This window comes from Pteropus vampyrus, unplaced genomic scaffold (genome assembly GCF_000151845.1).
Source record: "Pteropus vampyrus isolate Shadow unplaced genomic scaffold, Pvam_2.0 Scaffold110, whole genome shotgun sequence".
Taxonomy (NCBI): domain Eukaryota; kingdom Metazoa; phylum Chordata; class Mammalia; order Chiroptera; family Pteropodidae; genus Pteropus; species Pteropus vampyrus.
The window spans coordinates 3,394,623-3,422,427 of record NW_011888891.1 but is presented as its reverse complement, the minus strand read 5'-3'; the positions used below and the strand labels follow the sequence as shown (position 1 = coordinate 3,422,427).

The 27,805-nt window shown below is 35.3% G+C and overlaps 1 protein-coding gene across 4 annotated transcripts in view; it reads left to right on the top strand.

Moving 5' to 3' along the window:
* The window catches only part of BCO2 (beta-carotene oxygenase 2), a 45,041-nt gene that overhangs the window by 7,374 nt on the left and 9,862 nt on the right, over nt 1–27,805 (top strand). For 2 of the 4 annotated variants that reach the window (XM_023533753.1, XM_023533754.1), the window contains 6 exons: nt 3,533–3,777; nt 3,922–4,037; nt 4,734–4,836; nt 9,087–9,215; nt 10,227–10,387; nt 11,285–11,452. In XM_023533753.1, the coding sequence (XP_023389521.1) occupies nt 3,533–3,777; nt 3,922–4,037; nt 4,734–4,836; nt 9,087–9,215; nt 10,227–10,387; nt 11,285–11,452 (922 nt within the window). Of the gene's footprint in view, nt 1–3,532; nt 3,778–3,921; nt 4,038–4,733; nt 4,837–9,069; nt 9,216–10,226; nt 10,388–11,284; nt 11,453–27,805 lie in introns of all 4 variants that reach the window. The other 2 variants (XM_023533752.1, XM_023533755.1) reach the window with 2 other exon arrangements.

The window sequence follows — 27,805 nt, the reverse complement described above, 5'->3', positions numbered from 1 at the left end:
GTTTTTAAACCGCACGAATCTTGGCAGAATAGTAAATATCCTCAGCACTTTAGTATCTACCACTCTCCTGGAATGACTTCAGGATTCATGATGAAGGTAGTCAAGCCTCCCAGTTCCTTGACCAAACCCACTGCAATGAGTGTCCCCCTCTGTGCCACCACAACAATGCCACACACCAAGGCTGTCTCCTGGAATTTATTCCACTGAATTCCACCCTTGAAATCTTGAACTCTGAAACCCTACTCTCCACTTAAAACCCCAATTTCCACACTCCTCCATCCTCAATAAACTTATGTTCAATCACATCAAGTTCTCCTCTCCTTACTCTTCTCTGTCCTCTCAGTTTGTCAGCTCTCCTTTAATTTATTCTCCCTGGTGCAGATTCCACGAGCAGTCACTTCAAATACACACTCACTACCATCCTCACTCCCTTTGCCCTGGTGAATGCTGCTTCTCCTCCGACCACTTCCAGTCCTAGATGAGCCCGTTCTTAGTTTCTTCTACTCATGGCTCAGGCCTGCTGAACACTTCTAGAGGAAGTCACATAACCCTGCTGATTAATTCAATTACAGAATTATAATTTCCAGCCCTATTGAGTCCTGGTGCCACCAGGAAATCTTTGGCAGTCATTGTTCCTTCCAACCTCTCACAGGATTTCTTTCCTGAATCCTCCTTTATTCTCCCTGTCCCTTTCACTCTCAACAGATAAACTGCCTGTGAGGAACCCTTATTCTCATTTTACATAATGAATAGAGGGGCTACTGGAATTGGGCTCCTTCAACTTCCCTCTTCCCCACTTCCAAATTTCCCTGTGTGTGTACTTATTCCTGCCTCCTCACTATCAGAGGAGGAAGTGGCCAATTTCCTCTCCTCTGGAAGCTTGCTGCATCATTCACACCCCTCCCCTTGTATCTGTTCCTCCTTCATTAACCCCTCATCTCAGCCTAGGAATGTCCTTTCGTACTAAAACTCCTTCATTCTCTATTCTACCTTCTTCTCCATCTAATACCCTTTCTCCTCTCCACACTGCTTCTGTTTTTATACTTCCTGAGGTCTTCTCAGTTCCCTGCCATCTGACTTTTAACCCACCATTCTACAGTATCTGTTCTCAAAAAGGTCACCAAAGCCTGTTATTAAATAAAATGAGCTTTTGAGTCCTCAGCCTGACTTTTATACAGCATTTGATCTATTGACCACTTGTCTTAAAATCCTCTTGTTCTTGATTCATTTTCTATCTCTCTGATTGCATGTTATAGAATAATATTTTTGTTGCGCATTTCACTTCACTTGATATATCACATTCTCTGCCCTTCTTTTCTCTCATTGTATATGTTCTTTGATATAATAGAATAATAAATTCTTTGGAGTTAGGTGAAGTGGGTTCAAATTCTAGTTTCACCACTTATCAGCGCTATGATCTTGAGCAAATTTCCCAGATGGAGAATGGGGCTAATAATATCAATTTTAATGGTTGGATATGAAGATTAAAGAAGACAAGGCATAGAAAGTGCCTCTTTCAATGGCTGACAAAAGTTGGCACTCAGTATATTTTGATCCTCTTCTTTCTCTTCAATGCCCTCTCTCCCCACTTCCTTTCCTGCCAAATAACTTCTTATAGTTCATTTCACTTTTGGGGTAGTGTAAGCCCAGGATTTGGAGTCAGCATTGAGCTTACCAGCCCTGTGACCCTGGGCATGTTGGTGCTCTAAAACTTGGTTTCTATGTGTGTAAAATGAGAATAAGGATTTCTCACAGGATTAGTTGTGTGTATGTATGTGTGTGTGTGAAATATATGTGTGTGTGTGTGTGTGTGTGTGTGTGTGTGTATTATATCTATCTATCATCTACCTAATTTATCATCTATCAAGATGCTTAGTACAGTACCTGGCATAGTAAGCGCTCAGTAGATGTTAGTTATTATCTCATTTGCACCTATAACTATGCCTGTCACACATAGATACTCTTAAACATGTACCTCCTAGCCCCCCACTATCTCTTATGCTTCAGATTTGTATTTTGCCAACTGGCTGTGGAACGTCTCTACCCTGATGTTTAACAAATAGCTCAGACACTTATTCAAAAATGAACTATTTATTTTTCCTCAATATTTGCATTTCACATGTTCTCCATCTCAGTTAAAACCTCCCCATCCATTCAGGCATGACTTTTTGAACCCTCTCTTTTTTGTCACTGCCTACATCCTATCAGTCACCTTTTAAAAATAATAGTTGTTTCTGGAGTTTGTCCTTTTCTAACTATACTGCTTTGGTTTAGGCTCTCCTCTTACTAAATTGTTGCCTGGTCTTTTTATTGGTTTCTCCAAATCGGATGCTCCCTTATTCTACGCTACGTTTGGAGTGAACTTTCTAAGATGCAGGCCTCACAGTTTCACTCTTCTTTTTCAAAACTCCAGGCTTTCCTGCTGAAGGTCTTTAAGCCTTAAGTCTAAGTGCTGGTAGGTCTCATGCTGACCTATTTCTAGTGCAATTAAATGAATAAAAATGATTATCCAGTAAAGATAGCTATCTTATTTATTTTAGCATACTTTTGCTAAATTTGAAAAATTTTTAATTTTATATATAAAAATATATAAGATACAAAGGTAACTATTTCTAAAATCTAAGGAACCCATTTGAATGTGGAAAATGCCAAGCATTCCATATTGTCTCATGCTATTCTCTTGGCTATAGGGCATAAAACAAAGAACTTCCACTGCTTGAAGCCTTTTTAAAAGAAAGGATTTCTTAGGCTATTGCTAGCAAGAAAAAGACCAGGTCCTGAGGCATGAAGTCTAAACATCATGTAGAAAAGACAAGCATGTCTGCTGACCTGGAATTGAAGGACTTTTTTATACATCAAGTATAGAGAAGAAAGATGTAAATTGATTTGAAAGAATTTACATTAGCTACAGATAAGGTGGGTGGGATAAGGTAAAGAGGGGCAGTCAGTTTTGGGATAGATGAAAACTCTGTAAGGAGGAAGTGTTTGCTACTTTGTATTGGTCGTGGAAAGTTCATGTGTAAGCAAGAAGCAGAGGCTCCTGAAGTGGGGCCTGGCTAGTCTCCTTTAGATCATTGTGGAAATAGCCACCTGGAAGTGAATTCAAAGTTCCAGCTATACTCAAGAATGTAAGCAGTCTTTTGTTGGTTTTGCCCTGCATTTCTTAACTGATTAATCCCTCTTGTCTCTTCCTTTTACCCTCAGATCTACTGTAATCTAATTTAGGACATCTCAGAATTTTCTCCTTGTCCAAGATACAGATCAGAATTATTTTAGGAGTCACCAGCTTAAGGTTTTTCTTTAGCCTTCTGAAGTGTGAGGTTTTTGACAGGGGTAAGGGTCAGGAGAATGTAAGTTGTTCTTTCCTCTTGCACATCAGGATATATGCAAAAGCTATCATCCGTTTATTTCAAGTTCTCCCACTAATCAGGTTGTGCTGGGAACCCATCCCATTTCCTTATTTCTGTATTTGAAATTTTTCATTGTTTTTCTTACTAATATTTGTTTTTCTATTTTTTTCTCCTGTTCGAAGGTACAATCACTGGTTTGATGGAATGGCTTTGCTTCACCAGTTCAGGATGGAGAAGGGCACAGTGACATATAGGAGCAAGTTTCTACAGAGTGACACATATAAGGCCAACAGTGATCACAATCGAATTGTGATTTCGGAATTTGGCACACTGGCTCTCCCTGATCCATGCAGGAATGTTTTTGAACGTTTCATGTCAAAGTTTGAGCTGCCTGGTAAGCAGCCATTGATGTGCCCAGAATTCGTAGGTGATAGTGATACTTATTTAAATTGTTATGATATATAACAATGTATATAAATATTGAAATATATATTTTTTTTGGTATAAGAAGATGTTTAAACTGCTTTCTCACTCTGATTGTGGTTTTTAAATAACTGGTGTTTGGTTTCAGCAATGACCGACAACACCAATGTCAACTATGTGCGATATAAGGGTGATTACTACATTAGTACTGAGACCAACTTTATGAATAAAGTGGACATTGAAACCATGGAGAAAACAGAAAAGGTAAAATATAGGTTAAAAATCAATACAATAGATTCTAAATTTTTTTTTCAAAATACTTTTTAGAGTAGAAGATTTCTGAATAAGTAATTGGAGCCTTAACAAAACAAAAACAAAATTACTAACTGATTCAGGTCATTGTGTACCCTCTGTCCTGAGTAGAATAGCCAAAGGGGTTAGTTTTCCATAATTTGAGACTTCTTTTTCAGCCCTAGTATCTGAAGGCTAGGGTAAAGAACAAATATAATTGTAAAGATTTACTTTGGCCAGCTCATGTTCTTCCTAGCTACAGGTAGAATTGGACCAGAAATTGTCAAGACCATACTGCCTTCACTTAACACGTTAATTAAAATTTAAATAAAATTTTGGACCAGAGTTTTTAATTTTAATTCATATTCTTTTGAACTTTTCTGTGATCTTGTGCAAAAAAAATATTACCCTCATTAAATAATCATTTTTGTCCATTTTTTTGTTTTTTGGTGGTGGGGTTTTTGTTTTTATTTTTATTTTTTTGGTCTCAGTTTCTTTTCCTTTGGAAAGAAAAATGATTTTGATTTCTCAAAGGTACTATATTCAGTCTTAGATTGTAGTTTTCAAATCTTATTTTAAAGATAATTGATACATTTCTACTGTCTATGCATCTAAATAGAGATATGCCCATGTACCATTTAAAAGTCTTTGATGGTCTTAAATTTGCAGGTAGACTGGAGCAAATTTATTGCTGTGAATGGAGCAACTGCACATCCTCATTATGACCCAGATGGAACAACATACAACATGGGGAACTCCTATGGGTTACATGGTAAAGTTGGGATGGAAGTCTTTTTAAAAATAATAGAGAGTTAACTATCTTCCTGGCGTTTCGTTATGGTTAAGATGCAAATGTATGAAACTTAATTTGAAATATTCAGAAAGAAATCTCCGAAGTGGTATTACTAAACTTAAAGTATATAATTTATCATCATGTATGTCTGTGGTCCTTTTGCACATATGCTTAGCATCTGATTTTCTGTTTGACCCTTTCAGCATCACTCACATTTTTATGTTCCGTTGTGCTTTTTGGCTCACAAACATGTATATATCTCTTAAACCTGAATTTTTAAGAAGTACCATATTGCAAGTATTAGAAATTTAGAATGCTGCAGCAAAGATCTAGGGGCAGTACATTATCACGTGGTAAGAAATTTATTTTTATCATGTGAGTAATGCACTACAAAGTAAGTTAAGGTTATAGTGCAGTTGCATTCACAACCACTCACATTGCATCTCTTTCCTGGTCATCCACGTACTTTCCTAGCTGCCTACCCATCTGCCTACCAATCAGAAAGTTCTGATAGCCAATAATGATAGTTAACATTTGTTCAGTGCCAAGCTGGTGTTAAGCATTTATATATACGTCATATATATATATATATATATATTTAATTATATATTTTTATAAATATATAATTACATATATTTATTATATATTAATTATATATCTATTTATAAATATATATAATATCCTTATAACACCTCTCTGAGAAAGGTACTATTAATACCTCATTACATAGACAAGGTTAGTGAACCTTGATAAGATTTAAGATACTTGCTTAGGCAAGCTTCTAAGTGTTTAAGACCAGACTTGGCATCGAGCCTGAATCATACCCAAAGGCTGCTATTAGTCACTCTGTTAGACCACTTTAATAATTATTATTCACCTCTGAGTATAGAAACCTCTCAGGACGTGCAAATTCGTGTTCCTATATCTGAGTACACATGTCTCTGTTTGAAAGGAATGTGTAAATGTAAGCATTAGATATTTCTGAGTATCTTAGCTGTCAATCAATCTTTCATCTATAACCTATGAAATTTTTTGTAGCTTTATGTATATAACTGTTGAGTACTTGGCTTCGTGGATTGTTCATTTCTACCTCTCCGTATTGTGAGTGTATATGAAAATGAATACTGCAGGGTTATTTTTCATTGGCTCAAGTAGAGAGAGGGTACCCTGGAAACTTCATCACGTAGCTCTCTCTCCTCTTCTTTATTACCTAGGAATGTATTCTTCAAAGCTTTTATGGGAAACAACAAACATCCTTTTAGATAAAATGTTTCAGCAAATGGGTAAATTGACTCAGAAGTTTTTTGTTCATCTATTTTGATCATTACGAAAATTCATTTCTCAATATTAACTCTGTTAAGCAAGTAGACAACTTTGTATCTAGTTCGTAATGAGGAATGCTGTTTAAGTATTCTGAATTACATATTCTAAAATAGTCATTAGATCAGTGATTCTCAGCCTTTAGTGTGCCTAAGAATCATCAGGAATGCTTCCTAGCAATGTAAGTTACTGTGTTTCATCTTCAGAGGTTGACCTGAAAAGGGGCCAAGAATTTAACTATTCCCTTACCCCTGGGGCCTTTAAACGAGGTTCCCAGGTGATTTTGGCCCAAGTGGCCCCTGGATCTTTAAGAAACCCTACCACCAATGATCAGAGACTATGCTTGTTTCTTTGCCTTAATTTGCTGTTATAGAATCCTGAAGAATCTCCCAGAGTTAGACTTATAGTATTGGGCAGGTCATTTCTCTGGGCATTCCTCTGTTGGGTGTTTCCTGGGTGTCTGTCTGCCAAGTTCATGCATTTAAGGCTTGCAGTTAGAATAGTTTTAACTGATACCATTTAAATTTAGTGAATTGAAAAATCATCAATTATTCAGTTGCTGAGACAGGAATTTCTTCTCTTTAGTTTCTAATCTCAACTAAAACTGGAATTGCTTCATTTTTCTTGTTTATTTGGTTTGGTGAAGAGTTTTTGAACTGGAACTCAAATGTACATGTAGCTGCAAGGAGCTCAACAACCTAGGATGCATTTTGGGGAAAATTTAGTGATTCTCCTTATAATGAAGTGTTTGCTAGCAATTTTTAACTTTAGTAATAAAAGGCTTTTAATTGTTTTAGCTTTTCTAGATATTTTAAAAAGACTTTTTAAAATTAACAAAAATCTTCTAAAACATTAATCAATCCAACTAGTTTTTAGTACTAATGTAAAATATGTAATCTGTGAGATAGTGATATAGTGTTCTTGGAACTATGGAGCTTGTTTTTTAATTCTTTTGTGACTCATCACTGTGTAAAGCATGATGTTTTATATATTATGGGCTCTCAAAAACACATCTGTACCCCAACCTAGACCTCCCAAATATTTTATATCTAATCGTTTACTCACTGTTTTTATTAGGATATCTAATAGGCATTACAAAATTAACTTGTCTGAAAACAAACTCCTGATCTTTCTCCCTAAACTTTTTCTGCTTAAAATATTTCTTACCTCAGTTGATGGTAACTCCATCTTTCTAGTTGCTCAAGATGATAACTTTGGAATCATCCTTCACACCCCTCTCTCACATCCACATCCAATTGGTCAAAAAGTAATTTCAACAATTCCTTCAAAATATATCCAAAATCCATCCACCTCATATCACCTCCACTGCCACAACTCTGGTCTGAGCCACCATCTCTCGCATTTGAATTATTGTAGTAGCTTCTTAACTAGTCTCCTTGCTTCTGCTCTTGACCCACTTATGTTGATTCTCAGCGTATCAGGCAGTTATCTTTTTTACTCACCCCACCTCATCTGCTAGACTTTTCTCTTTGCTCACTATGACAGGGCCACACTGGCCTTTTTGCTATTATATACTTGAACATTCTGAACTTACTCTTGGCTGAGAATTTTTGCATTTGTTCTTTTCTCCCCCTGGAATTCATTTCTCCCAGATATTCTTAAGACTCTGAGATTCTTATCTCCTTCAGGTCTTTTCTCAAATGTCTCTTCTTAGTGAAGCCTTTCCAGACTACCCATATTTAAAATTGCAAATAATAGCCCCTATTTTTATATACTTACCTCTGATCCTCATTCCCTGGTTTATTTTCCATTACTGTTCATATCATCATCTGATGCATTATGTTTTTATTTATTATATGATGTATTAGAATTTGAGCTTTATAAAAGAAGAGCCTTTTGTCTATTTTGTACACTGTTCTAGAATATGGTACTTATGACATTTGGGAGAGTGCATGGAATATAGTTGGTACTTAATAAGTAGTTATTGAATAAATGAATAGAGAACTTTTGTTCCAAAAGAAGCTTAGTGATTGCAAAATTCTATAAGTTACCCAAGTTCTTCAGGACCTACATTGGCAATTCTAATATCAGGAAGATAATTCAATATGACCTCAATATTTGTTTATTTATTGGATAATTTAACAAACGTGTTGGTAGTGAATCTATCAATAGCTATTTATAGTGTACCTACTAAATGCTAAGTCCTTGTTTGGTACTAAGGATGCAAAGATGAATCATATAAATTTACTCTTGAAAAGCTCTACTTGTTTATCTGCTTCTCAGTCGACTATAATTATAATTATAATTATACTCATTATAATTATAGTATAATGAGATAAATGTTATGTCTGTATAGAAGATAATCAGGACATATAAGAGGGACACCAAATACTTTCGGGGTGGGGAAGACTCAGAGAAGGCTACTTGACGAGTAGATGGATGCCTGAGTTGGTTCTTAAGTAATAACAGGTAAATGATTACATGAATGAATGTTGATGAGATAGGATGAGATGGGACCCAAAGCAACTCCAGGGACTAAGAGGACCAAAGGGAAGGATACAAATGGATTGTAGTTGTTGGGGCTAGGGAGTGGGGAGAGGAACAAATATAGTTCGAGGATATTCCTGACTGCTACCCTATCTTTTCCTATGAAATAGGAATTGAGTTTATCTTCAAGGAGTGAGAGAATAACCATTCAAGAGCATTAAAATATAATAAACTGTTGGTTGATTACTTTGTATGTGTTTCAAAACTTTAACCAATGACTTTCATGAATGAAGTTCATATATTTTTAATATCCTAGTCTATTTGAAATAACTCTTCATAAAATATGGATGTCATGCATACTGCATAAATCTCTAAACTACTTTTGCTTAGTCTACAAATGGAAGGGTTATCTAGTATTCTTAGAATATGTGTAAAACAAGACAGAACTTTTCATTTTTCAGGTTCTTGCTATAATGTTATTCGGGTTCCTCCAGAGAAGGTGGACCTTGGGGATACAATCCATGGAGCCCAGGTGATATGTTCTATTGCTTCTGCAGAGAGGATGAAACCTTCTTACTACCATAGCTTTGGTGAGCCCAGAGATGAGGCAAATTGTGGTGGAGCCGGCCTTAATGTTACTATAGCAGAGGGACTAGCTTTGACAAGTACTGTTAATAAAGTTTATCAGAGTGTTGTGATAATGACACCAAAGTTGCATTTTAATGCCAGTTAAGTTTATTCTAGTTAGTCATATACTTCTTACCCTAAGCCAACTGACTGCTTGAAAAGATATAATTATTTTAGTATAAGCAATTACTAAAAAATTGTCAGTATCAATAGTGAACTGTAACGTAAACTATGGACTTGGGGTTATTATGATGTGTCAGGGTAGGTTCATGAGTTCTAAGAAGTACCACTCTGGTGGGGAATGTGGACAATGCAGAGACCATGCATGTTTGAGGACAGGAGGTATATGGAAAATCTCTGTACTTCCCCCTCAATTTAATTGTGAACCTAAAATTGTTCTACAAAGGTAAAGTCTTAATTAACAAAATCATTTGACCATAAACAATTAATTGACAGGATTTAAAATTTTAGGTAACTTTAAAGACCACAAATAATCATATATGAAAAAATTTTGACTATTTTTTTTTGGTAAACTCACATTCTACATAGATTTTTTCAGGTTTTTCCTTAGAATACTTATCTTCTGCATTCTAAATCTTGATAGCCAGTCTGCTCCTAGATCCATACCCCCAGTATAAATAGCAAAAGAATTAAGAAATAAAGGTTCAGATCAAAATCATACTTTAATATTATGCTTCTTTACTTCCTAAATCAAAATGATTTTAAAGAAAAAAAAAAGATAAAGAGCAAGTTGAAGGCATTCGACCTAAGCTGTTCTAAGCAGTTCCCTTTTTTGTGTAGGAACAGGAAATATGTATAACAAAGCTGGGAAACAGTGGAGAATTATTTTTGGCTGGTCTTTGTTTAGGTCAGCAATAATACATGCAAGCATTCAGACACGTCGCCCTAACTGTCACATTTCAAACAATTCTAGTTTACCAAATAATATTGTATTCTTTGCTGGAACCTTTTAGGAATGACAAAGAACTACATAATCTTCATTGAACAGCCTCTAAAGATGAATCTGTGGAAAATGGTCACTTCTAAAATTCGAGGAAAGGCCTTTTCAGATGCAATAAGCTGGGAACCGCATTATAATACACAGTTTCATATCGTGGATAAGCACACTGGACAGGTGGAATATTCTGAGTATATTTATCATGAAAATGATTGGGAACAAAGGCAAACTTCCATATGGTTGATTTTTACCTTCACTGGGCAGTACTTATATGACTCTTAATCAAGGATATTACCTTCTTCCATGGTGGGGCTAGCTAGTTATTAATTAATATGGTAGATTTTTCATATTAGAAAATTGTAGGAAATGGCTTTGTCCTTTTAATTATCTGATTCAATTAAAATGACATCTAGAAACCCTCTTAGTATGGTTTTTTTTCATATAATATTTGCAAAAATGATGTTCATGCAGAGATCTGTAACTTTTGCAATGATACTTTAATTAGTTTCTTCTACAGTATCTTGATATGTAAATATGATAATCCTACTAAAGTCCAAAGCTCATTGGTAAATACCTTTCTATACTCCTGATTAATAGCGCTATTGTATTTGTCTACTTTTTACCTCTCTAAAGAGATAGTATCCTAAATTTACCGTACCATATTATTACAAAAATTCCACTTTAATAATGAGTGTATTTTTCAAAGAATTAGTCACTTAAATTTATCATAAGTTAGTTAATGACACTATTTTCTATTTAACCATATAGAGTACAACAATTATTTATCTTTCAAAACATTGGGCCATATTTCATAAGGAATTTTTAAGTTAGCTGTAACAGTTGATAAATCTATATCAAATAGCTCAGATTGTTCATTAGTATGAGATGAGATGACTTAAGCAAGCAAAACTTAAATCGAAGCATATTTGCTGCTTATTCTAAATTTTACTTTTGGCATCTACCAGGCCTGTCATGTAATAGGGGGAAATCTTAATTTGAGCTTGGTGGATCTGTTCCCTAAAGGAAAAAAATAAAATAAAATGTCTCTTTTCATTGTTTTATTTTCTCCTGCAGCTTCTTCCAGGGATGTACTACAGTAAACCTTTTGTTACTTTTCATCAAATCAATGCCTTTGAGGATCAGGGCTGTGTTGTAATTGATTTGTGCTGTCAAGATAATGGAAGAAGCCTAGAAATTTACCAACTACAGAATCTTAGGAAAGCTGGTGAAGGGCTTGATCAGGTAAATATCTTTGATTGTCAGGAGCTGTCAAAATAATTTTGAACTAACCGAGTTCTGGCTTTGGCTTTGAATTAGCGGATTCTCTTGCCTCTTTGGCAAAGGAGGGAGAATGGTTTTAAAGCATTGAAGACACAATTTTGTCACTTATTTATTTAATACTTAAAAATAATTTGAAGTACTTATTAATACTTTTATAAATAAAAAGCATGTTAAAAAAAGCTAAAAGGTTTATTTTGAAGTGCTTGTGATTAGTCGCTTATTACACTTGAGAACTAAATGTACTTAAATTTACTGGAAGGGATAGCAAAATTCTTAATTCTTTGATAAAGAAAGTGTATCAGTTTATCTAGTTGAAGGATTTCACTTTTTTCTGATATTGAACCCAAGGTAAAAATTTTCCTTGGATTATATAATGTAAATTATTTTTAGCTATTGTTTTATTTTTAAAACTTTTTAAAACATTGCTTTTTAAAGTTTGCTTATAATTACTAAGCTTATATATGCTATTATAACTATATGGTAAGTCTCGATATCTGCAGTATCAGCCTTTTAGCTAATTTTTTTTGAAAGATTACCTGGGTTTTTATTGGCCTTTTTTCATTTCCATAAATTGTAGAATCAACTTGTCAATTTTTGCAAAGAAAAAAAAACTTTATTGAGATTATGTTGCAACTATGGATCAATTTGAAGGTAATTGATATCTTAACAATAGTGAGAAATACTGGGTCCTCCCATGAACGTGGACTATCTTTCCATTTATTTAAGTTTTTAAAAATTTCTCTCAGTAATGTTTATAGTTTTCAGTATAGGAATGTTACATATCTCTTGTTAAATGTATCCCTAGGCATTTACAGTGTTTTGAAATTATCGTTAATGATATCTTTTAAACTTTAATTTTCTGTTTTGCTGGTATTTAGAAATATAATTGATTTTGTATACTGATCTTATATTTAGAGATCATGCTAAATTCACTTATTAGTTGCAAGAGTTGATTCATAGATTATTTTGGATTTTCTATACATGCAATCATGTTATCTGAAAATAATTACAAGTTTTTTTCTTTCCAATATTTATGCCTTATATTTATTTTTCCTGTCTTATTGTACTAGCTCAGACCTCAGTTTGAAAGGAAGTGTTGATAGCAGTAATAATTTTCCTCATTCTATGTGGAAAATGTTTACTAAGTCACCATTAAGTATGAAATTGCTGCAGGTATTTTTGTAGATATCTTTATCAGATTATCTTAACAGTGCGTTTTGATAAACAGACCTGGTCCAATATATCAGTTTCTTCCTTTATGAGTAAAACATTGTGTATCTTTATTTTATTTTATTTATTTACTTTTTAAAATTTATTTTTATTTTATTTTATTTTATTTTTAAGTTTATTGGGGTAACATTGGTTAATACAATTACATAATTTTCAGGTGTATATTATAATTTGACATCTATATATTCTATTGTGTGATTACCACCCAGAGTCCAGTTTCCTTCAGCTACATATATTCGATCCCCTTTACCCACTTTACCCTCCTTGAACTCCCTTTACCCTCTCTATATCTTCCCTCCTCCCCCACCCTCTATCCTCTGGTAACCACTAGTTCATTGTCTATGTCCCTGAGTCTCTGTTGGTCCTGTTAATTTGTTGCTTTTAGGTTTATATCCTACATATAAGTGATATCATGTGATTTTCAACTTTTTCAGTCTGGCTTATTTTGCTTAGCATGATTATCTTGAGGTCCATCCATGTTGTCACAAATGGCATTATTTCTTTCATCTCTTCTTATGGCTGAGTAATATTCCATTGTGTATATGTACCACAGCTTCTTTAGCCAATCATTTATCATAGGACACTTCGGTTGCTTCCATGTCCTGGCCACCGTGAATAATGCTGCTATGAACATCAGTGTGCAAATATCTTTTTGAATATGGGTTTTCAAGTCTTTGGAGTAAATACCCAGTAGAGACATTGCTGGATCATATGGTAGATCAATTCTTAGTTTTATGAGGAACATCTATACTGGTTTCCATAGTGGTTGTACCAGTTCGTAGTCCCACCAGCAGTGTATGAGGGTTCTTTTTACTTTGCATACTCTCCAACATTTGTTATTACTTGTTCTGTTGATTTAGCTATTCTAACAGGTGTGAGATGGTAGCTCACTGTGGTTTTGATTTGCATTACCCTAATAGCTAGCAATATTGAGCATCTTTTCATGTATTTGTTGGCCATTTGTATGTCCTCTAGGCAAAAGTGTCTGTTCAGGTCCTCTGCCCATTTTTTGACTGGATTGTTTTTTTGGTTGTTATTGAGTCGTATGAGTTTTTTTTGTGTGTTTTGGATATTAGGCCCTTATCGGAGGTGTTGCTTACAAATATATTTTCCCATTTGGATGGTTGTCTCTTTACTTTGTTGGCGGTTTCTTTCACTGAGCAGAAGCTTTTTAGTTTGATGTAGTCCCATTCATTTATTTTAGCTTATACTTCCCTTGCCTTCGAGGTCAAATTCATAAAATCCTCTTTCAGTCCAACGTCTCTGAGCTCAGCTCCTATGTTTTCTTCTATGCATTTTATTGTTTCAGGTCTTATATTCAGGTCTTTAATCGATTTTGAGTTATTTTGCTGTGTGGTGATAGACAACAGTCTAATTTAATTCTTTTGCAGGTGGCCTTCTAATTTTCCCAGCACCATTTATCTCCACTGTATGTTTTTGGCTTTTATGTCGAAAATTATTTGTCCATATAAATATGGGTTTATTTCTGGACTCTCGATTCTGTTCCACTGGTATGTGGTTCTGTTTTGCTGCCAATACCATGCCGTTTTGATTATTGTCTTTGTAGTATAATTTGAAGTCGGGCAGAGTAATGCCTCCAGCCTCATTCTTTTTTCTCAGGATAGCTTTGGCAATTCAGGGTTTTTTGTGCTTCCAATCAAATCTGATAATTTTTTGTTCTTTCTTTAAAAAATGCTGATGGGATTTTGATGGGGATTGCATTAATCTGTATAATGCTTTAGGTAATATGGTCATTTTAACTATGTTGATTCTTCCAATCCAAGAACATGGAATATCTTTCCATTTCTTGGTATTTTCTTCGATTTCTTTTAATAAGGTCTTGTAGTTTTCATCATATAGGTCCTTCACATCTTTTGTTAGATTTATTCCTAGGTATTTTATTCTTTTTGTTGCAATTGCAAAAGGAATTATTTTTTCCACTTCTTTTTCTGATGCTTCATTTTTAGAGTATAGGGACGCTATGGATTTTTGAGTTGATTTTGTACCCAGAGACTTTACTGTATTTGCTTATTGTTTCTAGTAGTGCTCTCGTGGACTCTTTAGGGTTTTCTGTATAGAAAATTATGTCGTCCACAAATAGTGACAGTTTGACTTCTTCGTTTCCTATTTGGATGCCTTTTATATCTTTCTCTTGTCTGATTGCACTCGCTAGGACCTCCAATGTTATATTGAATAACAGTGGCGATAGTAGACAGCTTTGCTTTGTTCCTCTTCTTAGAAGGAAGGTTTTTAGTTTTTCACTGTTAAGTATAATGTTGGCTGAGGGTTTGTCATAGATGGTCTTTATTACGTTAAGGTACTTTCCTTCTATACCAGTTTTATTAAATGTTTTGATGAATGGCTGCTGTATCTTGTCAAAGGCTTTTTCTGCATCTATTGATATGATTATGTGATTCTTATTTTTTAATTCGTTTATGTGGTGTATCACATTAATCAATTTGTGTATGTTGAACCACCCCTGTGCCTCTGGGATGAAGCCCGCTTGATCGTGGTGTATAATCTTTTCAAAATGTTGCTGTATTTGGTTCTCTAGTATCTTATTTAGGATTTTTGCATCTGTGTTCATGAGAGATGTTGGTCTGTAGTTTTCTTTTTTTGTGTTATCTTTACCAGGTTTTGGTATCATGATAATACTGGCCCCATAAAATGAGTTGGGAAGTATTGCCTCCTCTTTGATTTTTTGGAAGCGTTTGAGGAGAATAGGTACTTCTTTGAATGTTTGGTAGAATTCACTGGTGAAGCCATCTGGCCCTGGACTTTGACTTTTTGGATATGTTTTTGATGATTGTTTCAATTTCCATACTGCTGATCGGTCTATTTAGATTTTCCAGATCTTTTTGATTCAGGCTGGGAAGATTGTATTTTTCTAAGATCCATTTCTTCTAGGTTATTAAATTTGTTATTATATAATTTTTCATAGTATTCCTGCATGATCCTTTGTATTTCTGTGATGTTGTAATTTCCCCTCTTTCATCTCTGACTTTGTTTATTTGTGTTCTTTCTCTTTTTTCTTTAGTGAGTCTAGCCAGGGGTTTGTCAATTTTATTAACTTTCTCAAAGAACCAGGTCTTTGTTATATTTCTTTTTTCTATTTTTTTTGTTTGTTTTCAATTTCATTTATTTCTGCTCTAATTTTGACAATTTCTTTCCTTCTGTTAACTTTAGGCCTCATTTGTTCTTCCTTTTGTAGTTTTTAAGATGAAGTGTTAGGTTGTTTATTTGGGCTCATTCTTGCTTTTGGTGATAGGCCTGTAATGAATGATATGAACACTCCTCTTATTACCGGTTCTGCCACGACTGAAAAGTTTTGATATGTTGTACTATCATTGTCATTCGTTTCTATGTATCTCTTCATCTCTCTTTTTATTTCTTCCTTGACCCAGTTATTCTTCAGTAGCGTGTTGTTTAATCTCCATGTATTTGTGGTTTTTCCTGATTTCTTTTTGCATTTGATCTCTAGCTTCAAAGCATTATGATAAGAGAATATGGTTAGTGTGATTTCAATCCTCTTATATTTGTCGAGGCTATTTCTGTGTCCCAGTACGTGGTCGATTCTTGAGAATGATCTATGTGCACTAGAGAAGAATATATATAAGCAGTTGTTTTGGGATGGAGAGCTCTGTAAATGTCAATTATGTTCAGATGGTCTAATGTTCAGTTGGTCTAATGACATTTAAAGATGTAATTTCCTTATAGATTTTGTTTGGATGATCTGTCCATATCAGACAGTGGGATATTTAGGTCCCCTACTATGATAGTGTTTTGGTCTGTTTCTCCCTTTAGTTCTGTTAGTAATTGCTTTACATATTTCAGGGCTCCCTGATTGGGAGCATAGTTATTAATGTGTTATTAATAAGTATTCTTGGTGCAAGATTCTCTTTATCATTATGAAGGGTCCCTCAGTATCTTTCTTTACCTTTTTGATTTTGAAGTCTATTTCATCCGATATTAGTACTGCCACTCCCACTTTTCTCTGAATGCCATTTGCTTGAAATATCATTTTCCACCCTTTCACTTTGAGTCTATGTTTGTCTTGGGAGCTGAGATATGTCTCCTGAAGGCAGCATATGGTTGGGTTTTGTTTCTTGATCCATTCTGCAACTCTGCCTTTTTATTGGTAAGTTCAGTCCATTTACATTTAGGGTGATTATTGAAATATGAGGTCTTCTTATAGCCATTTTATCTTTTGCTTTCTGGTAGCTCAGTGTTTGCATTGCTTTCTTGTCCTTGTGTTTTTGTTTCCTTTATTTTGGTTGTCTTTTGTGTGTTTTGCCTCTGGTTCTTCTTGTTTTATGTTATATGCTTCAGTTCTGAATCTTTGGTGTGTGGTTACCATTATGAACATGTAAAGGATAGTTATATATATATGGTCGTCCATTTTTTTCTGCGCGTGCCTTATCTCCATTCCCCTTTTGCGAATTTGGATCTTTGAATCTTCCCCTCTTCAGTCATTGTTATCTCAATTTGTCCTTATGTATGCTGAATATTCATTACTATCTTGCTTTAGCAATTCTCTTCTTATCATTTAAGCTTATAATGCCCTATTCTTAGTAAGGGTTGCACTCTTCTGCTTCTATTTGCCTGATAGTTACTTTACTCCTAATTATGTATTTTTTGTTTTGTTTTGTTATTTTGTTTTAGATGAGCTGACACCTTTCAGTATTTCCTGTAGTGCAGGCCTCATAGTGGAGAATTCCCTCAAGTTTTGAATGTCTGGAAAGGTCTTAATTTCTCCTTCATATGTAAAGGAGAGCTTAGCTGGATACATTATTCTAGGCTGGTAGTTCCTTTCACTTAATAGTTTAAATATTTGATTCCATTCCTTTCTGGCTTGTAAGGTTTGCGCTGAGAAGTCCGATGATAATCTAATGGGTTTTCCTTTATAAGTTACCATCTTCTTTTCCCTGGCTGCCCTGAGAATTCTGCCTTTGTTGTTGATTTTTAGTAACTTTAATACAATATGTTTTGGTGAAGGCCTTTCTGGGGTGAGATAATTGGGTGTTCTGTTGACTTCTTGAATTCCAAGCTCCAGTTCATTCCTTAGATTTGGGAAATTCTGGTTCACTATTTGTTTGAAAATGCTTTCTAGTCCCTGTTCCTTTTCCTTGCCTTCGGTAATGCCCATTATTCTTATGTTTCCTCTCCTGATGGTATCAATTAGTTCTTGTATTCCTTTTCATTATTTTTCATTCTTCAGATTCTCTCTTCTTCTTTATGATTTGTTTCTAGATTTCTGTCTTCAATATCACTGATGTTTTCCTCTATTTGGTCGACTCAATAGCTCAGCTTGCTATTTTATTTTTCAACTCTTGCAGTGTGTTATTCATCTCCAGAAGTTCTATTTGGTTCCTTTTGAGGGTTTCATTCTCCTTGCTCTGCTCATCTAGTTGTTTTTTTTCAATTCCTAAAATTGTTGATTTGAGTTGTCTTGGATCTCATTTTTTCAGAAGTACCATCCTGAATTCTCTGTCATTTAAGTCGTGTATTTCTATATCTGTAAGCTTATTTTCTGGAGATTTTTCTTTCTTTCTGAGATGCCTTGTCACATTGGTTGTTCATGGTGTTTAATGGACTATTTCTCCGCCTGGGCATTAATGGAAGTGTAATCTGTTGTTTTTCCAGAAAGAAGATTTATCATATAAAGGTCTCTCTTTAGACTGCTCCTAAAAAGGCACTTTTCTCTTGGTTTCCAGTAGGTGGTGTCTAAGCTTCTTGGATCCCTGCTTTATATAAAGCCTAAATGTCTTTTTTTATTTTCTTGTAGATATTTAATCACACTCGCTGCTCTCAGTTTCAGTCCCTGTTAGTGTTAGCAACAGTTTCGGTAATGTTTGCTCAGATTCCCCTGGGGCTTTGCGGTGATCGATCTCAGAGGGTATGGGTGGAGGGGCCCTCTATGTTGGGAGTTGGGGGCTGCAGCTCAGCCTCATTTGCTGGGGCTTATAAAAATCAACTGTTGTTTCTCTGTAGTCCCATCCTACTTCTCTGCTTTCTGCCCTGATGACTGGGCTCTGCTGCCAGCTGCTAGAATTTCCGGCACTTCCAGGCAGGCTAATCAGGGAAGTCACCGCACCTTCACCCCTCCCCCTTCTCCTGCAAGGAGCTCAGGCAGCTGTGAGAGGCAGCTTATTTCTCCCAGTCCGCTGCCCGATACCCAGGGTTCTGACCTGTGGTAGCTCTTATGTGCAGATCCCATGCTCAGACGTACTGGTGTGCAGTTTGGGTGTTTTTTGTTCAGTTTTAGATGTTCAGCTTATTGTTGTTTCAAGGGGAGAGATCTGAGGACATCTCTCACTCCGCCATTTTTCCAAGTATCCTCAAAATGTTATGTATCTTGTTTTATACATCTTCCCATACTAAAGTCATGAAAATATTCTTCTATATTATCTATATTTTTAATTCTAAGAATTAGTTATCCATATATGTATTATTGTTTCTAGACTCTATATTCCGTTACATTGGTTTACTTATGTAAACTCGTGCCAGTACCACAGTGTTCTGATTACTATCACTGTATAAACAATCTTAATGTTCAGCAGATCACGTCCTCCTAACTTTTCTTCTGCAGTTTGTGTCATGTCCATTCCTGGCCCTTTACATTTTTATATAAATTCTACAGTTATTTTGTCAATCCTTCCTATCCCCCAAAACAAAAACAAAATACCTGTCAGATTTTAATGCATTTGCACTGAATCTATATATCAATTTGAGAGAGAATTAATATCTTTATACAATGTTGAGTCTTCTAGTACATGAATACAATATATCCTTTTATCCATATATTTGGGATTTCTATAATTTCTTTAAGTATTATATAGCTTTCTGGGTACAAGTTTTGTATAACTTTTGTTAAATTTATTCCTAAGTATTTGATTTTTTGACATTATTTTAAATATTCTTTACTTTTGCTTTCATTTATGTTACTACTGCTGTATAGCAATACGATTGTTTTTTGTTTGTTGATTTTGTATTTAGTAATGCTGTAATTACACTTTAAATTCTAATAATTTCTAGATTCTTTTAGATTTTGTACATTTACAATTATATCATATGCAAGTATGACAGTTTCTTTTCTTCCTTTCTAAGGTATTTGGTTTTCTTTTTCTTTCCTTATTTATTGGACTTCCAGTACAGTGTTAAATGTAAATGGTGATAGTTGGCATCCTTATCTGGTTCCTGGTGTGACAGGAAAAATTTTAAACATTGTACTGTTAAGTATGCTATTTGCTGCATAGGTTAAAAAAAACTAATAGACTTTGTTTTCTACAGAAGTTTTAGGTTTAAAGGAAAATCAGGCAGAAAGTACAGAGTTCCCATGTATTCCCTTCCTCTTTCTCCCCAGTTTCTCCTATTATTAACATTTTGTCTTGGTGTGTTACATTTGTTATAATTTATGAACTAATAATTCTACATTATTACTAACTAAAGTCCATAGTTTACATTAGGGTTCACTCTTTGTGTTGTACAGTTCTATGGATTTTGACAAATGTATAATGTCATGTATCCACCATTATAGTATCATACAGATAATTTCACTGCCCTAAAAATACTGTATTCCACATATTCTTACCTATCCACTTCCCTTAACTCCTGGAAACTGCTAATATTTTTACTGTCTCCATAGTTTTTTCTTTTCCAGAATGTCATATAGTTGGAATTATACAGTATGTAGCCTTTTCAAACTGGCTTCTTTCACTTAGGTTTAAGGTTACTTCATGTCTTTTAGTGGCTTAATAGCTCACTTCTTTTCATCACTAAATAATATTCTGTTGTATGGATGTAGTACACTTCATTTATCCTATTGAAAGGTATCTTGATTGCTTTCAATTTTTGGTAATTATGAATAAAACTGCTGTAAACATTTATGTGCAGGTTTCAGCTGTATCTATTCTGCTGTTAAACCTAATCACTAAGTTCTTGAACTCATTGCATTTTTCAGTTCTAGAATTTTGATTTGGTTATCTTTAATACTTTCTAGTTCTCTGCTACAATTCTCAATTTCAGAGAATTTTCTTCGATATATTCAGAGTAGTTAAAGACTGATAACTCTGTTATCTGGATCCCTTGTGGCTTCATTTCTATCATCTGTTGTTTATCTTATTTTTTTAAATCATACTATCTTACTCTCTTAACCATGTGCTGGTTTAATTTTTATTATAAACAGTATATTGTGTTTAAAAAATTATAGAGATATTCTGAGACCCAGGTTGATGTTATTTTTCTCTAATCTAGAGAAGATTTTTATTTATTTCTGGCAGATGGCTGTGGTGCATTATCAATCCCGGATACTCTTAATCTCATTATATGGACTGAGATAATTTGAAGTAGGATACAGTTCCTGTAAGGACCGGACTATTTCTTGTTTTTTTTTTTTTTTTTCTTACTGTAGTACAGACCCCAAGAGTCAGATCTTGAATATTAACTTTTCTCTCTATAGCTTTCCAAAACTATAAAAATATTTTCTCATTAGGGTCAAGTAGTTGGGGAGTTGGTGTGGCTGTATCCTTATAATAGGGCAGCATGAAGGATCCTTGCAGTGACAGAACTGTTCTGTATCTTGAGTGTGGTGGTGGTCACATGAATTTACACATGACAAAATTGCACACAACTAAATACACAAATGCATGTTAACTTGGTGAAATCTGAATAAAGTTGGTGGATTGATGTAAATTCCCTAGTTATGATATCGTACTGTAGTTATGTAAGACATTATCATTGGTGAAACTGGATGAAGGATATATGGGATCTTTCTGCATTATTTCCTTTTTTTATGTGGTAAAATATATATAGTATTTACTATTTTAATCATTTTTAGATGTACAATTCAGTGGCATTAAGTATATTACAGTGTTGCACAACCATCACCACTATCCATTCCCAGAGCTTTTTAATCATCACAAACAGAAACTCTATACCCATTAAGTAACAACTCCCTATTTCCCCTCTCCCCAGTCCTTGGTAGCCTCTATTCTACTTTCCGTTTCTGTAAATTTGCCTGTTCTAGATAACTCATGTAAGTAGAGTCATACAAAATTTGTTCTTTTGTGTCTGCTTTTTGTTTAGTGTAATCTTTTCAAGGGTCATCCATGTTGTAATATGTATCAGAATCTCATTCCTTTTAAAGGCTGAATAATAGTCTATATTATATATACATATATACACACTACATATTGTTTATCTGTTCATCTCTCGGACATTTGGATTGTTTTCACCTTTTGAGTATTGTGAATAATACTGTTATGAACATTGGCATACAAGTATCTATTCGAGTCCCTGTTTTCATTTCTCTTTGGCATGTACCTAAAAGTAGAATTGCCGGGTCACATGGTAATTCTATGTTTAACTTTTTGAGGAACTGCCAAAATGTTTTCCACAGCAGCTGCACCATTTTACATTTCCAACACCAATGTACAAGTGTTCCGATTTCTTCACATTCTCACCAACACTGGGAGTTGAGTGTTAGACTGGGAGAAACAAAGAGACTGCCTCTCGTAGCCAGAGCTCCCTGCAGGAAGAGGAGGAGGAGAGAAGGTGCAGCAAGTTCCCTAAACAGTCTCGCCTGAGAGAGCTGTGAGTTCCATGCAGCGGCAGTGCCCAGCGATCAGGGCAGAAAGCAGAGAAGTGGGAACGGTAGAGAAGCAACAGATGATTATTATCACCCATGGTTGCAAAATGGGAGGCTGAGCCGCAGCCCTCATCCTCCAACCCAGAGGGCTCCTCTCACCATATCCTTCAAGACTGAACACGATGGAGCCTCAGGGGAATCTGAGCAAATGCTACTGAAACTGTCTCTAATGCTGACAGGGACTGAGACTGAGGGTATCAAGCATGATTGAATATTTATAATGAAAAAAAGGCATTATTAAGGCTTTATCTAAAGCAGGAATCCAAGAGGCTTAGATACCACCTACTGGAAACTAAAAGAAAAACGCCTTCATAGCAACAGGCTAAAGTTGCTATATACTTTATTTAATAAAACTTCTTTCTGGAAGAAAGCAGAATACATTTCTATTGATGCTGAAGTGGAAAAATAGCCCATTAAACATCATGAACAACCAAGATGAGAAAGCTCAGAAAGAAAGAGAAGAGAGAAAAAAATGGTGTCGATGATAGAGGCTCTGTTCATCCTTCTGGCGACCAGATCAAAGTTATGACGGAAACAAGGAGTAGCAGCAAGGAATAATTGCCTGGGATCTAGAGGAACAAGCCATACAACTAGGGAGAAGTCCAAGAAAACACCCTGCAATGGCAGAAGGTAGGATGGGGCAACGACGGGGGGCTGCCTAGTCCCGAGCAACTGAGTGAGATGGAGGCTGTGGCAGTGGCAGCGGCAGCAGCAGAAGCCTGTTAAAGGGGCCGCAGTCTGCGAGCAGATATTTGTGGTGATGGACCTGCTTGCTCTGAGCACCAGTGCCGATTTGGCTGTGCGCAGGGGGCACCAGAGACTTACAGGGAGACACTGTCAAAGTGAGGGCCAAGGCGAAACTTGCTGGGTACAGAAGTGCTGGCGGTATCCATTGTTCCCTGTTGAGGCCTCCTTCCTCCCAGTGTGCCGGACACAGCGCCACCATAGCTGTGATGTCATGAAACTGGATAACAGAGGTCGCCCCACTTAAATGATTCCCTGAAACCCTGCTTCCCCCAACTCGCGGCCCCACCCAAGCCACATCCAGGTGTATCCTCAGGGAGTCAGGTGTTCCTTGCTGAGACTCACACTGGAGGCAGCCTCGGTTTCTGGTGTAGCCTTTTGAGCACAGCATCTGTGGATTGCTTGCTGAGTTTTAACAGGTGGCCCCAGAGGGATAGAGGCTTGGGCTAAGTTTGGCCTGCAGCTGAACCTCTCTCAGGACTGTGCACTGGACACCTACTTCACAAATCTGCACTAATAAGACCAGAGACTTAGGAGCTTTGCATAGTAGATAGAAACAGACATGGAAAGGCAGCCAAAATGAGAAGACAAAGAAGCAGAAACCATATGAGAGAACAGAACAGAGATCCAGATATAATGGAGTCAAGTAATCTAACAGATGCAGAGTTCAAAACACTGGTTATAAAGATGCTCAATGAACTTTTGAGAAGTGCAGATAAATTCAGTGAGAACTTCCACAAAGAGATAAAAAACAAAAATGGAAATGGAAATTATAAAAGGGAACCAGTCTGAAATGAAGAACACATTACCTGAGATGAGAAGTATATTAAATGTAATAAACAAAGGAATAAACAAAGTGAATAAAGAAGAGGATCGAATGCCCTATCTAGAGGATAGGAAAGCCAATCAGGACACTCAATGAGAATGGCAAGAAAAAAGATGCCGAGACTATAAAAATAATTTAAGGAGGATATGGGACACTATTAAGGCACCAAATATTTGTCTGATTGGTGTAACTGAAGAAAATCAAGCTGTTTGAAGAAATGATGGAAAACTTCCGTAACCTGGTGAAGGAAATGGACATAAAACCCTAGGAAGCTCAGATAATTCCAAAAATCAGAGATCCAAAGAGGCCCATACCAAGACACATCATAATTAAAATGCCAAAGTTTAAATACAAAGAAAGAATATTAAAAGCAGCAAGAGAAAAACAAATAATTACATATAAGAGAAAACCCATAAGACTGGCAGCTGATTTCTCAACAGAAACTATGCAGGGCAGAAGGGCTTGGCAAAAATATTCGACAGGATAAAGACCCAGGATCTACAACCAAGAATAATTTATCCAGCAAAGCTATCATTTAGAGCTGAAGGACAGATAAAGGGCTTCCCAGACATAAGCTAAAGGAATTTATCATCACCAAGCCAGTATTACAGGAAATGTTGGAGGGACTTCTTTAAGAAGAAAAAACATGTATCCAAAACAGGAATAAAGAATGATAACAACTACATTCCTATCAATAAGTACTTTAAATGGAAAAGAATTAAGTGTTCCAAGCAAAAGATAGAGTGGCTGAAAGGATAAGAAAGTGAGACCCCTACATATGGAAAGGAAGGGGATAGAAAAAGATATTGCTTTGATGGACCTAGAAGGTATTTAAGTCAGAGAAAGATAAACACTATATAATTTCACTTATATGTGGAATCTAAGGAATAAAAAGAACAAACTAATCAAAAACAGACTCACAAATATAGTGGACAATTTGGTGTTGGACAGAGAGGAGGGGGATTTGGGGGGCTGGGAGAATGGGGTGAAGGGCTAAAGAAGTACAAATTAGTAGCTGATGGATGGTCATGGAGATGGGGAGCACGGCATAGGGAATGCAGTTAGCATTAATATGTTGGCTAGGTGGAGAGTCAGGGGAGGGAGGATGCAATTGGGGGGATTATTTTATGAACTATATAGATGTCTAACCAATGTACTGTATACTTGAAACTAAATTAAAAAATAATTTAAAAAATAAAAAATAAACAATGAGAACAACAACAACAAGAATGAAAAAGAAAAATCTCCAGAAAATAAGCTTAAAAACAGAAATATGCAACTTAAATGTCAGGGAATTCAGGATGGTACATCTGAAAAAACTCAATGAGATTCCAAATAATTCATATCAACAGTTCCAGGAATTGAAAAAACAATTAGATCAGCAGAATGAGATTTTTAGCAAGGAGATTGAAACCCTAAAAACGAACCAAATAGAACTTCTGGAGATGAAGAACACACTAAAATAGATGAAGAATGAAATAGCAAGCTTGGGAAATAGAGTCGACCAAATAGAGGAAAGGATGAGTGTTATTGAACACAGAAATCCAGAAATAAATCAGAAGAGAGAAGAAACCAAAGAATGAAAAGTAATGAAAGAAATACAAAAACTAGCTGATACCGCCAGGAAAGGAAACATAAGAGTAATAGGCAGTCCTGAAGTGAAGGAAAAAGGGCAGGGATTAGCAAGCATTTTCACACAAATAGTTGACAAGAATTTCCTAAATCTAAGGAATGAACTGGAGCTTGGAATTCAAGAAGTCAACAGAACACCCAATTATCTCAACCCAAAAAGACCTTTTCCAAGACACATTATATTAAAATTATCAAAAATTAATGACAAAGAAAGAATTCTCAGGGCAGCCAGGGATAAGAAGATGGTAACCTATAAAAGAAAACCCATTAGATTATTGTCAGACTTCTCAGCACAAACTTTACAAGCAAGAAAGGAGTGGAATCAAATATTCAAACTATTAAATGAAAAGAACTATGAGCCAAGAATAATGTACCCAGCAAAGCTCTCCTTTAGATATGAGGGAGAAATAAAAACCTTTCCAGACATACAAAAACTGAGAGAATTCTCCAATACAAATCCCACATCATAGGAAATACTGAAAGGGGTCAGCTCACCTAAAACAAAATGATGAAAAAATACATAACTATGGGTAAGGTGACTAGCAGGCAGATAGCAGCCGAGGAGTGCAACCCTTATTAAGAACAAGACATTATAAGCTTAAACAATAAGAAGAGACTTTGCTATTGCAAGATAGTAATGAATGTTCAGCATACATAGGGACAGATTGCAACAATAATAACAGAAACGGGGAGGATTCAAAGATTCAAATTTGCAAAGGGGAATGGAGACAAGGCACATGCAGAAGAAAATGGATATATATATATATATATATATATATATATATATATATATATATATATATATATATATTACACTATCCTCTACATATTTGTAATGGTAAGCACACGCCAAAGATCCAGAACTGAAGTATATAACATAAAACAAGAAGGACCAGAGAGAATATTCACGAAACGCAACCACAATAAAAAAAAAAAGACAGACATACGAGGACAAGGAAGCAATGCAAACACTGAGCTACCCGAAAGCAGAAGATAAAATGGCTATAGGAAAACCTCATATTTCAACAATTGCCCTAAATGTAAATGGACTGAATTCACCAATAAAAAGGCACAGAGTTGCAGATTGGATTAAAAAACAAAACCCAACCATATGATGCCTCCAGAAGACACATCTCAGTACTAAAGACAAATATAGACTCAAAATGAAAGGGTGGAAAATGATATTTCAAGCAAATGGCATTCAGAGAAAAGCGGGAGTAGCAGTACTAATATAGGATGAAATAGTCTTCAAAATAAAAAAGGTAAAGAAAGATACTGAGGGACACTTCATAATGATAAAAGGAATTATACACCAAGAAGACATAACATTTATTAATATCTATGCTACCAATCAGGGAGCCCCAAAATATGTAAAGCAATTACTAACAGAACTAAAGGGAGAAACAGACCAAAAACACTATTGTAGTAGTGTCTGATATGGACATTTCATCCAAACAGAAAATCAATAAGGAAATAACATCCTTAAATGACTGCTGCTTATACATTTTTCTCTAGTGCACATGGAACATTCTCAAGAATCGACCACATACTGGAACACAGAGATAGCCTCAACAAATAAAAGAGGATTGAAATCACACCAACTGTATTCTCTGATCATAATGCTTTGAAGCTAGAGATCAATTGCAAAAAGAAATCAGGAAGAACCACAAATACATGGAGATTAAACAACATACTACTGAAGAATAATTGGGTCAGAGAAGAAATAAAAAGAGAGATGAAGAGATACATAGAAAGAAATGACAATGATAGTACAACATATCAAAACTTTTTGGTCCTGGCAAAACTGGTAATAAGAGGAGTGTTCCTATCATTACAGGCCTATCACCAAAAGCAAGAACGAGCCCAAATAAACAACCTAACACTTCATCTTAAAAACTACAAAAGTATGAACAAATGAAGCCTAAAGTCAGCAGAAGGAAAGAAATCGTCAAAATTAGAGCAGAAATAAATGAAATTGAAAACAAAACAAAACAAAAATAGAAAAAATAAATACAACAAGGAGCTGGTTCTTTGAGAAGGTTAGTAAAATTGACAAACCCCTGGCTAGACTCACTAAAGAAAAAAGAGAAAGAACACAAATAAACAAAATCAGAGATGAAAGAGGGGCAAATTATGACAGACACTGCAGAAATACAAAGGATTATACAATGAAAAAGTACATAACAGCAAATTTAATAATCTAGAAGAAATAGACCAGTATTTAGAAAAATACAAT